General features: G+C 33.6%; 1 protein-coding gene across 2 annotated transcripts in view; it reads right to left on the reverse strand.

Moving 5' to 3' along the window:
- Swt1 (Swt1 RNA endoribonuclease) overlaps nucleotides 1–13,605 on the reverse strand; it is a 50,038-nt gene that overhangs the window by 6,940 nt on the left and 29,493 nt on the right. For both annotated transcript variants that reach the window (XR_016194112.1, XM_089244577.1), the window contains exons 12-17: nucleotides 13,367–13,426; nucleotides 12,892–12,980; nucleotides 5,490–5,667; nucleotides 3,216–3,302; nucleotides 2,256–2,396; nucleotides 756–852 (exon numbers count right to left, since the gene is read on the reverse strand). Coding sequence is in view for 1 of the 2 variants with exons in the window: in XM_089244577.1 (XP_089100703.1) it covers nucleotides 756–852; nucleotides 2,256–2,396; nucleotides 3,216–3,302; nucleotides 5,490–5,667; nucleotides 12,892–12,980; nucleotides 13,367–13,426 (652 nt within the window). In the remaining variant the exon portion in view is untranslated. The remainder of the gene's footprint in view (nucleotides 1–755; nucleotides 853–2,255; nucleotides 2,397–3,215; nucleotides 3,303–5,489; nucleotides 5,668–12,891; nucleotides 12,981–13,366; nucleotides 13,427–13,605) is intronic.

A 13,605-nucleotide genomic window follows, 5' to 3' on the forward strand; every position in this document is an offset into this window, starting at 1 on the left:
TTATTTTTAACTCTTCAATAATAACCCTTTTTTTCACTGTCACCTCTTTTTTCAGATAAATTTGTTTGTCCTGCTGGTGTCTGCAAAAGAGGGGTTTTACTGTGTGTGTGTGTGTGTGTGTGTATATATCATTGTCCTCTAAATTTAGAGGACAATATACCCCCAAACTTGACTGGATTTTTTCAAGACCAGCTTTAAGATGCTAAAGCTGGTGTTGGTTGTGTACATAGTGTGAAATAAAAAGTTTTCAGTATCTCATCTTCCCGTAGATTTATTTAATTTCGAAGCTATTCATTTTAGATTTCCGTCAGTTTTTGTTTTTTATTGTGCTCCTTGGCATTTTAAAAAACACCTTTAAATTTTGGGCTATATATGGAACAAATTAAACTATTTTCCATGGAAACCTATGGGAAATCATGTTTTGCTAAGAGAGATTTCGGCTTACAAACATGATTCTAGAACAAATTATTTTTGTTAGGCGAACTATCACTATTCAAATTTCAATTGCTTTCAACTAATTTTTAAACTCTTGTGATATTACATTGCCTACATTAATATGAATAATTTAACAACAATTTCCCCTTCCCCAGAGACTAAGAAGTGGCAATAGTAAAAAAATACTAATTTTTTTTTCCTAGCCAACTAAATACTCAAAATAAATTATGTCAGGCTTTCACTGTAGTTATCCAAATGGTCAAGTTAATAATGTATTCTGAATGCAAAAAAAGGAAAAATTGATTTTAAAGCAACTATACCTGAATTTCAAGTGATGGTACAAAATGCAATAAATAGTTATACAAGTTTCTTATTTCTTTTTCAAATTTATCATCATTCAATTTTCTTTCTAGAATCCTATAAAGAAATATGGAATGAATATTTAATAAAATTACAACCACCTCAAATTTACTTCATGGATACTTAATAATGATAGAAAAGGAAATGCACTAATCAATAAATATATACAGTAAAACATGGTTGAACAAATCCATGGTGCCAAGTCACCATAGAAACTAAAAAATTGGTATTCATGCTAAAAATTTTCTTTGTGTAGTTACTAAATTGCAAGCTAAGAGCAGCACAAAATATTTGGAATATAGCAGCATATCTGCCAACATGAAAGTGTCACTATGGTCTGAAAAAACAAAAATGAGCGTTTTGGATGTTTTTCTTTATGTAAAATGTTTTGGTGACAAAAGTTCTGGCACTTAGATTTTTCTGCAATTTGTCCAACCCTGCAGTAAAACCTAAGACAAACACTGTATGACACGGAAACCTGTCTTGAATGGAATAAAAAGATAATTCAATTGATGATGAATGCTTTAATTTGCATCTTTACAAGATGGAAACTGGTTTAAAATGGAATACTGCCCAGTCTCTTTTGACTTCAGTTTCATATAAAAGTTCCACTGTACAGTAATTTCCCGCTCTTGGGGGTGTGAGCCCCCATAAATGTGTACTGTGTTGATTAAACACACCATCTCGTGTGAAATACGCCTCATTCACAAAAAAAAGCATAAGATAGGAAATGAACATCTTGTGAAAATTTTTGGAGATATCACAGAGTAAAATGCTTTCATGCAAGATGATCTGGGGGGGGGGGAAGAAAGCAGTAACTTTACCCCGTGGAGATGATATGGGTTGAAGGATTTGGCTTCCAAAATTATGATGTACACTAGTCCGAGACTGTCCTACAGCAGTTTTGATGGTACATATACTAGTATTTAAATTCCTGTCTGATATTTTTATACATTTTCTTCCATGGCTAGCATACGAGTCACTCGTGGCTTGCCTTCAAGATGCCTGTTACCTCTTAAAGATCCACATTCCCGCAAATTGTGATGCGCACATGAAAACAAATAGCAGCCCAGTACATGTCCCGTGGGAACTGTTCTCAATACAATCATTCAGCTGCTCGCACATTGCCATCAGCCAATTCATATATCAAGGGCAAATCTGTCAGCTACCCTGTTTGTATAACATTGCATGCTCTTCCTACGGTGCCTATTGCTCAAATGAGGAACAATCACATATTTCCCCTCCAGTGCTCTCATGAACAGTGCCCCTAACAATGTACAGTGACATTTCCGGTCATGGGTCCTTATGCAATTCTCAATTCTTTTGATGTTGTCTACCTTCCCTTAACATTTGCACCTCTATTCATCACTCTCTATATATACATACAATTAAAAAGAGCTTTATTTTTAATGAACTTAAATTCAAGTTTAGAAGAACAAACTCAATTTAAATGCACTAACTTGGTCATAGTCTTCTTCAACTTGTAAATATTAGGATAAAGATTGCACAGTAGAAGTTGAAATTCCAATTTGCAAGGTAACTTATCAGGCTTGTTATACTCGAAATTGTGAGGTATACCAGTGTAGCTTAGAGTCATGCCACTAAAAAAGTAAATGATTAAAAAAAGGATCAGAGCTATCATCAAAAAATTCTTTGATGTTTCAGAAAGTAGTGATTTCTAAAATGAAATCATTATATAGCATACTAGAAAAAAAATTTCAGTATCTGAAAAAAATTGATAATGATTTAATAAATTATTTCAATTCTATGGCTTATTTCACCAACAGTTTTTACATATATTTTAAAACTAAAGTTACAAATACAGTAACACTTCAGTTTACAGGCATAATTCATTCTGTTAATATACTTGTAATTCAAACACTTGTACATCAAAGTAAACTTCCTCATAAGAAATAACAGAAACTCAACATTAATCTATAAATGTGTGGCGAGTACAGTTGGCATAAACTCTGCAGATCAACTGTTCTAGCTCTGATTGCATAAAAACTATCTGAAGTTTTGATTTTACATCCACTACATTTAGTTTTATAAACATTTAGTAAACTGTCATTGAATAACTGTTTTAATTTGGTTAATCTGGTGCTCTAACCTGCAATCAATGCTTTGAAGATAGAATAAACAGTACTTTTGTCCTCTAATTCCCCCCCCCCCTTAAACTTAAATAACATTTCCTATTGATAGTTGAAAGTGTGTGAAAAATAAAAATCAAATCAAACTTATGAGAATGTTAATGCAAACTCGCATAATTTATAGTCCTAATGTACTTTGAAAGTTAATTTTGCATTTATGATAAATATATTTTACCACTAGACAAAAACTTGATACCAAATTTTCAAATATCATTAAACTTTGGTGAAAAAGAAAATTAAGTGAATTTTACACAGAGAAAAGTAACTCACCATAAATGGCTAATTAGTGCCCAGATATGGTTGTAGACAGCAAGAACTATCCTATTATTTTCTTGATGCTCTTCAGCTGTAGTCATTCTGAAGAATTTTAAATGAAAAAATAATTGTAAAACATGTAATAACTTGATAATAAAATAATAACTCAGAATAGAATGCAAGTTTTTGTGTTAATGAAAATATACATACAGTGGACTTTCTACAATCTGGCATATATGGGAGACCATGGGTACACCAGATTACTAGAAAGTCTCTGAAAAAAAATGTTATCAAATTATTTAAACCACTGTATAGCAGATTTTTATTAACAAAACACCATATAAAGCTACAAATCAACTGAACTTTATATATGAATTTAGAATATTGTGTTTTTATAAATTTACTGAAATGAGTTTGCATAATGAATTCTGTGCATTTCTTTCCCATAAAAAAAAATGCAATTGTACTTGGTAACTGTATTATTGCATTAGAGTACAAGAACTGGGGTTGCATGGAGGGTGCATATTCCTTGTGGGTGTAACTAGATCAACCAACTTCCCTAAAATTGACGTAGTCCTGAGGGTGTGCTGATATTTTATTTTGGGCTTAAAATCAATTTGACTTGGATAATTATGCAGTTATTGTAATCTATAATTAAAACAGCCAGTTTTTAGACCCCCAATACCTTAATATGCCTGCTTATTTTGACCATTTTCAGTGCCCAAACTTCCGGGCTCTAGTGATAATAAATGGTTCATTTCCTACAATCGTGTCATGTCTCTTCTACTAGAATCTATTTGATTCTTAATTTTCGTCAACATTGGAACCAATGCTGTCATATCCTTTAACTCGTATCATCTGAAGAATCAGTCATACATCATAAGTTCTTTCAGCATTCTTTTGCCCCTCATTCATACAATTGCAACTCCATACACTGAAGTTGCATAAAACCAAAACTTTCTTATCCTTTACAAACTCAACTAAATTAATTATACATCACAGGTTCTTTGTCTTGTTTTCCAGTTCCTCAGAGAGACCAAATTTTTTTTATACCAGCACTCATTTATGAAAATGGAAGGGAAGAGAGTCGCTGCAGAATGGATGTGGTTTTTAGCATGCATTACATCTATGAAGTCTCCTATTATTTCTGAAAAGAACTGGCCATAATCTCAGGTACCAAATACAGATAAAGGTTCCATTGTAATTTTTATCCTGATTGTGATATAGACTTCTGTTCATTAAAAAATACTGTATTTCAATTATATCTATAAAGCTAGTATTCAATGTCTGAAACCATTTTGAAAAGGTTTTTTCTTTCCAATTCATGCATTTGAATTGATTAATACAGCATCAGACGTGCCAACTTTTGAAATCCAGAAATCCGGAGATTCTACCGGGAGGGGGGTCCCCCCCCCCCGGCACTCGCAGGCTCAATCAAAAAAAAGAAATTTCGAAATTTTTTTTTTTTTATCAATTAAGAAAAAGTTACATTTCTCTCCCCCCCCCCCCAAGGCAGGTTCTGCATTGACCCTGAGCAGAATATAATTCCAAGTCAGTCCTTCAGTGCAAAATAGAGAAATCACATCTACATACTGTTCATAAAATATGTTTCCTTTCGTGAATGCTATCAGTGATTCAATCTTGGGTATATGAACTCTTAAAAGCTTTATATTTTAGCTTTATTATTATTTATATTTTAGCTTTATTTAGCTTAAAGTTTTATATTTTTTTCCAGAACATGTTTAATCGGAAGAAACAATTAAAAAAAAACTCAAATTACAAAGCAGCCAACGAAAAAACGTGTTTACCGCATGGTTGTTAATGGAATACAATAACGATTATACAGAAATTTCAGCAACCAAGGTCATGCCCCTGATAAATGATTGCCAATAAACGCTACGAAAACGAAGTCGCGTCTTTGCCAGTTGCTTAAATGCGGTCACAGAGACTTTTTTAAGGCTGCTCGATGGAAATGACCATGGCTGTCCTCTATGGGTGTTTTCCCTAACGACGACGGTAATGATTGATGCCACGGCAACGTGAAAGCTCGCGTAAAATCTGATTTTCTGCCAAAATCCGGAGAAATTTCAACAAATCCGGAGAGCGGGAGGAAGGATGAAAAATCCGGAGTCTCCCGCCTAAATCGGGAGAGTTGGCAGGTCTGCAACATAAATAAAAATTATACAACATTGTTTCCCATTAAATAGTGTTTCATATTTCCTTCATCATTTTAAGAATAAAATTAATATATTTGTTACAATGTAAAAAATTTCTAATTTCTTGAATTACCCTGATTTTTTGGAATTATCCTCTTGATTCACTACTAAATTCTTGCACTGTTGAATCAGAACTGAAAGTCGATTCAAAATAGGAGTGATGCATGGTTTGAATTTTGATACAGCAGTACACATTCTCTGTGCATTTTCTAATGTTGATAACGTTTGGTTAATATTCTCAAAACTGGTTGCTAAAAAAAATAGAAATTGATAGAAAGGAAAAAAATTAATGCACATAATAGTTCATAACAAATAATAAAATTTTCATGTTTTCAATGAATGAGTAAAATTTTTATTTTTCTTATCGGTATGAATAATAAAAATCACAAAATATTGTTAAAATAACTCGGGTAGATTTATATAAAATATAATTAAATTATAAAATATAAGTAATTATAATAACTATAATTTTATAAATATATTGTCAGTTTCAAAGCATTAGTTTGATAAACACTTTAACCCTTTAAGCAGTTTTTAAAATTTTTCTGATCTGCATTATAACTGCCCCACACAGTAGAAATCACTAAACTTTCTAGAAATTGCCATCTATTTTCAAGACTTTTTTCGATTGAAGGGAGCTGATAAATTCTTACCCTACCCCCCCAATATGAAATAAAAAACAAAGAAGGAAGAAAAACTATTGTTTTTTGTTATTTATGCTGAAAACTTACTTGATTACTACCTCAAAGGAAATGAAAAACATCCTTTCGTACTCCTTCTGTTAGACTTTGAACAAAAGCTGACTCTGCCCAATGGCAGTTGATTGATAGGAGGGGGAGATATTATCAAGAGAAGAAAACTTACAACAGTATCTACGCTGCTGATATGAGTTTTAAGAACCAGAGATATTTCAGAATTACCGAAATAAAGCAGATCAAGTTAGAAGAGATATCTCGGGATTGCCGCTCTAGGGTTAACCCATAGATTAAGATAACTGTTTACTAATTCAGGGCTCAGCACCGATTATGGCCTCAAAACTAGTGAAAATAGCGACCAAAATGGCAAAAAAAGTGACCAAATAGTGACCAAAATATTTTTAGAAAGAGACCAAATAGACAATGAATTTTGATTATTACCAAATTGAATGAATTGAAATTTAATTTAGTTTTTACTAAACTTTGCATTTCAATGGAACTCATCGAAATTGCTTTTTTTTACATAATATAAGTGTGTGTATTAACTTGTAGCATGAAATAATTAAATCGAACTCAAACACATTCTGCTAACCAAAAAAATTAGTTAGTTTTCAATCAAATTTATCAACAACTATGTGTGAGAGTAACTACATTACATCCTTTCTAAGTAAAAGTAGCAATGCCTTTCCCACATGTTGTTTTTCACAACCCATCTTAAAATCAATTTAAGCAGGAAAAACTTAAAAATGGGAAAAAGTTTTCATTCAAAGGAAAAAAATTAAATACCACAAAATTTGATGAGAGAGAATTTGTCCCATCTACATTCCAGTGGATTTTTCATTCATGTTATGCTATGAATGACAGTATGCAAATGCAAAATGTACTCAACCTTTTCTTAACTAGTACAAATTTGATTTACATACCTAGGTTTATATAATACGCTCCAACAAATTTTAAGAAATTTACTATAATTATTAAAAACTATAAAATTAAAATTTTAACAATATTTTAAGTTATTAAATTAAAAAATTACTTAAATTACTGAGTTAAATAAATTATTTAAATTAAATAAATTATTTAAATTATTAAATTGAATAAATTATTTAAATTATTAAATTGAATAAATTATTAAATTGAATAAATTATTTAAATTATTAAATTGAATAAATTATTTAAATTATTAAATTGAATAAATTATTTAAATTATTAAATTGAATAAACTATATAAAGTATTAACTAAATTATTTTAATTATTATACATTAAAGGAGGGACAATCCACCCTCCCCCCAGCATCAATGGCAGAGCCTACTGATGTATCATATATAAATGTGAAAGTATGTATGTATGTTCTTTATACAAATCTACAGTTTTAGACCGATCCTCGCCAGATTTTGTATATATACCAAACAGGTCCGGGATTGAACCGTAGGCTACTTCAAAAATTCGTCAGAGCTGGGCAAATGCCCGAAATGGGTGAAAAACTGTCAGGCAACAATAGTTTTGGGGCCTCAACAATTACTTTCGGAACGTTTACTTTGGTTACTGTGGTTTCCAACAATGTGTTTCAGACGTGTATATATGCCTTTGCAATGGTTTGTCACACCTTTAATTCTGTTATTATAACAGTTTATTCCTTTATAACAGTGTGATTTTTCCAATCCTCCCAGTAATTGAAGAAAACCCGGGAAGCGCCGGGTATTTCTGCTAGCCTATATACAGGGTGTTCTGTAACTGCTAATGCGGCCTTTATCTCATCAACCGCCCATCGTAGAGATATAGTTTCAATTTAAAAAATGCTTAAAAGGCGTTTGAATAATATTCGCTGCACAAGCTGGGCGTATTACGTTGCTAACAACAGAGAACCACTACTACGACGACAAAACTGGGAATAAAGATGTTCAACGTCAACTGATGAACTCAATGCTCGCCTCAAATCATCAACACTCTGGCACAAAGTTAAAAAATTATCATTATCCATCAACATGCGAGCAGAATGACTCAGCACTGCTATCATTTTCACATCAGTTGATCAAACTTGGCAAATGGAAGAATTCCCGTAGACCCAAGCACTGGATTGATTACGTTCCCAAATGGATTTTGCCAATTGTTGAACTCAGTTCAAGAATTTACTCAGACAGTCTTCCCAAACATTCAACAAAATCACCGAAACCATGAGTGGCTTTGTGAGAGAGCGATTCTGGCATCCAAAAATGACAGTGTGAACAAGATCAACGAAAAAATCCTAAAAATTATTCCTGGAGACCACATCTTACAAATCGGTTGACACTTTCACAGACTCAGCGCAGACAGTTCTGTATCCTGCAGAATTTCTGAAGTCTTTGGATACTACTTGAGCCCTGTATTTCTCACGGACAGCTTTTCGTCGCCTGTTCGCGTGTTGGTAATCTACACACCAGATGGAAAAACAAAAAATATTGTGTATCCACAAGCGATTGCCTGAAGTTTTTAATTAAAATATTTAAAAATAAAAGTAATTTTCTCTTACTTGATGCAGAAATTTTTTTCATTAAGAAATAATTATTAAACTATACATATATAAATTTTTTACGGGGCGGGCAACATCGCCGGGTATCAGCTAGTACATATATATATATGATGTATATCAATTGTCATCGTGCCGCACCCCCAAGACCTTCAAGTCTATCTCCACCTACGGCTGGACTAGAAAGGGTGGGCGAGTCTACTCTTTTACAGGTGGGGGGGGGGCACCAAAATAATACTGCCCTTGGGTGAGGGAGAAAATAAACCAGTTTTGAAAGTCCTTGTTTTTGAGAGAAAAATTTGTAAATATATATTTTTCTTTTTCTTTTACACACAACATACACCCCTGCAAAAAAAAACACAAACTCACACACATTTACTCCTTTACCCAAAAACAGTATAATTTGGCCCCTCCCCCCATAATTTTTAACAGAAAGACTCCGCGGCCTTCCCCGGTAAATTTCCCATGAACCTTGTAAGCACCAACGTGACGATTTTTTTTCACGCCAAGGAATCACAGTTTTGCGGTGGTCAATTCAAGATGGCTGTCAAAGGGCACACAAAATTACAAAACAATATATAATTTATAATATGAATCAACCTAATATCAGGGGTGGGAAGTGACTAAGTCCATTTCGGAGCAGCTTTGGAGCAGCAAAATTCATGATTCGGAGCAGTTTTGGAGCAGCAAATTCTGGATTTGGAGCAATTTTGGAGCAGCAAAATCTGGGATTCGGAGCAGATATTTATAAATTGGAGCAGTGAAATTAACAAGAATATTTTCGTTAACCCTCAACCCTTTTCAAAATAAAACTGCACTGTCTTTTGCTATGAAACATCTCTCTTCATCAGCTTGATTTTTGTTTTTGGTGTTTTAGGCTTTTGACACCTTGTTTGAAAGAGCGGTGTCATAAAATTTTTTGCACCCGTCTATTTAGGATGATTTTTGCTTACTGAGGGCACTATTTGCTGCCTTGAACAGCAGCACTTCACATGAGCTAAAAATTTTTAATTTTTTTATACTTGGAAAGAAATTGTTGCAAAATGGGAGAAAATTTCGGAAGTATCAACTCGATGTTTGGCGATTCAGCACTCATTATCTGGCGAGATTGGCGATCTGACACTCGTTATTTGGCGAGATTGGCGATTTAACGCTCGTTATTCGGCACCATTGGCGATTTAACCCTCGTTATTCTGCAACATTGTCGATTTAGCGCTCGTTATTCGGCAACATTGGCGATTTAACACTCGTTATTCTGCAAAGTTTCTGAACTAACATTCGTAATTCGGCGGACATGCGCTTTTTACTCCCGGAATGACAATTTTTTTCACGAAACATCGGGATTTAACACAATGACAATCGACTACAGTAATTTCTGCTGCTTCCAGTGACGACTTTTTTTTTAAACGGAAACACTCGAATTTGCACTTTAAAGCTGAAAGGCACTGCAAACCATCTTCAGTTCCACGATCACGGACAATATCGGGATTTCGCAATGGAGAGCCCGATCAGGGGCCGATAGTTAAAGTATAGTGGAATAAAACACGCTCTTTTCATAAAGAAACGTTTCGTGGCTAGCAGGAACAAAAAAACTTTTGCATCCTTTCCGAAATTCCGGGCATACTGAAGCGAAATTCGCTATTTGGCGCAGAAAAATGCGAAAATACGCTATTGGAGCAGGATGGCGCAAGATATTCGTTTTGGCGCAGTGCGGCGCAATTGGCGCAGAGTTCCCACCCCTGTAATATTCGAAAACCGATAGAAATATATCGAGAAATATGAAAAATTAGGATAAAAATGAACACAAAAATCGAATCAACGACATACAGGGTTTATAAATGCGGTTGATACAGAGTTTATGGATGCTGCTGTCAGGGCTACCTATTTTAGCGCGAAAAAAAGTCGCCACGTTAGCGCTGATTCCTCCCGTAATTTTTCAACGAACAAAAATAGTGAATTCGCCCCCCCCCCACCCGGGGCACCCGATTTACCATGGCCGTAATACAACTTTTTTTTCTGGAGAGGAAATGTAATTTTACTGCCTTGACTGTGAAATTCAATAATTTTGCAAAGGAATTTTTATTGCCTTTTCTTAAATATACAATTCCATCAAAAATTCTGTCAAAGGCATTGCCTCCCCCCCCCTTTTTGGATCTGATCACGGTATGTAGCAACCCGGGCCGCAAGTACGACGAAAATTTACTATCGCTGAAGCCAGTATCCATTTTTTTAAACAGAAAAAGAGTAAACTCTGCACCCTTCTTCATTCAACATCCGTGGAACCAGGCCCCCGCCCTCTCCTATTGTGGTCATAACAGCGACTCGAGACAAAAACGTTTTAATAACTTCCGAGGTCTAAAAAGGGGATTTTTTACACAAAACCAAGAATGGAGGGCAAGATGTCGATATTAAGTCAACAATCAGTATCGTGAGATGCTCTAAATTAAATTACGGCCAGAAGCGGATAAATGTCAGTTGACTGCCCCGGGCATAAAAAAAGTTAATATTAGGCCCCTTAAATTAGGAAAAAAGTGTAAAGTAGGGACCAAAGGTGCACTCAGTGTGCCCACCGTTGAATCTGCCTCTATTTACGGCTCGCATGAACGTTAACTGAGTTTTTATCAGCCTGATGACCAATTTTCATCTGATTTGGAAACCCTTGTGTTAAACTAAACATTAAATTGCAGGATTCTGTGATCTTTTCATAAATAATTCTCCTTTCAATCATATTTGGGGCTATGGTTTCTTGCTGAGATTTAAATCCAGTTAGAAAAACAGTACAAATTTTATTTCTAGGTAGATCATGATTTTCAATTGGATGCTTTTTTTTATTGTAAATAAATTCAAAATACCAGTGAGCTTCCTTAAAATTGGCCAGCTACAAGAGTGTTCTCCAAAGCGTATTAATAATACGTGTCTTTAATACGCTTTAGTATTCCCCACTGCACGTAAGTTAGTTTCTGCATGGGCTCTCTTAAATCATCATTTCAAATAGCATTAACAAAAGTAACAATAGAACAAACAACAAATGTAACTTGCTCGATGCTCCAAGAAAGGAATTCTGCCCTTAGGACTAAAACTTTTTAAAACAAATAAAATAAAAGATCAATTTTAAAATAAGATAAAAATGAAAGAACGAGTGAGCACGTGGGGAAATAAGAAAGAATGGTAGCAGAGGAGAAGAAAAAAATTCTTTGTTGTAAGTAAGCCTTTTATGCTAGTTTTTTTTCAGACCGGCTTTTCCATAAAATGACAACTCTTTAACCAAGGAGCTTTCTTTCCAAGCGTCTTGAAATCAATTTGCTGATGTCACACGATATGCTCCCGGGAAGATAAGACGCTTTCATATACAGGGGTTCCTTGTATATAAAGGTTCTACGGGAAAGGGAGCTAACTATTGTAGTTCAATGAAGAGAGGAAGAAAATTAGTGACCTTGAACCGGTAAAGTTCCTCCTTGAAGAAAAGAAAAACACTGACAGCAGAAAAGCGTGCGAGACCGAGGTTTTTTGCTAAAAAAAAGTGGAAAAAGTGACCTGGGCCTGAAAATACGTAATAAAAGTGACCAGTGTCTAAAAAAGTGACTTTTAGTGAAAAAAGTGACCCATGCCGAGCCCTGCTAATTACTTGACAAATTATGAAGAAAATTGAGTGATCTTAAATACACCTTCAAAAATATGTGCTTATACTGAAAATTCTTTGATTTTATATATAATCTGGGCTCTAGTGATTAGTAACATACATAATTTTTTCTTAACAATCGAATCACAATTTCTCTAAATTTTGAATCATCCCATCACTGGGAAAGAAACTGAATTCAATGAACGGCTATAAACGAAACTCTATGTAAATACTTCTGTTGAAAAGGCAAGTAGAAGTATATCAAACATAGTTTAGCGGAAGAGAAATTCACTGTTTTGATAAACACAATATACAGAGCATAATGCATCTAGATTGTATTAGGAGTAAAAGAAATTTCTCTTAGCATAATGGTGAGTACTTCGGTTAGAAATTCACAAGTACACACAATGGTTGATAAGCTTTAAACCCCTGAAAAATCTTTCCTTTTCATTTACTACACCAAATTAAATATGAGCAAATGGAGTTCACATAAAATTGACAGCCATATGCTCTTTCAGTGCTCCTCAAATCCCCACCCCTTCATTATTTTTTTACAAGTGCTTATTGACATTTTAGATGTACAAACAATTTGAAGGATTCCACAAACCATGTAATGAAACAATAAAAATTCATAATGGAAGAAATAAACAACCATACCTGTTGGGATGTTGAATATTTTTGCCAGATTTTCTAATGCAGCAAAAGCGTCTAGATTAAATTTCAGACCAAAAACAGATACCCAGTATCTAGAAAAAGAAATAAATATACATAAGGTGATCAAATAGAAAAATTTATAAAGCAAGCATTAGAGCAAGAAAAAGGAAACATTATAAAGAAAAAGGAAACATTGTAAATTGGAAAAAAAATGGTGATTTAATGATTTAGGTTGTAAGAAAGCAACATAAAAAAACTAAAATGTTTCTACAAGTGACCTTGCTAAAAAAATCAACTAATTTAAATCTAACCCAGTTAGGTCTAAACAAGGAAATTTTGATTATATTGGAAACATTCAAATTATAGGAAAAAAAATTTAGCGAAAACATTTTTCAGTATTTTATTATAGTGTTCACTTGTGTTTTTTTTAACAAGACACACATACACAGCCAAAAAGATCCAAATAACTACAACTTACCTTTGATAGCAATTTAAAATATCATAAAGTGTTGCTGGAGATGATGGCAAAAACCTTATACTGCAATAAAAAATCAATAAAGAAAGTGTAGCGTTCAACATAAAATCTGATAACTTAAAAATATTTTTATTGGTAACTCTGACACTCTTATAATAAAACTGAATATAAATGCAGTAATCATATTCATATTTACAGATAAACAGACTTTTAATTCATTCAAATTTAAAGAAGTTAATATG

The sequence above is a fragment of the Pholcus phalangioides genome, unplaced genomic scaffold (genome assembly GCF_987345545.1).
Source record: "Pholcus phalangioides strain wild (caught in Gottingen) unplaced genomic scaffold, Ppha-v1.0 ptg000015l_1, whole genome shotgun sequence".
Classification (NCBI taxonomy): domain Eukaryota; kingdom Metazoa; phylum Arthropoda; class Arachnida; order Araneae; family Pholcidae; genus Pholcus; species Pholcus phalangioides.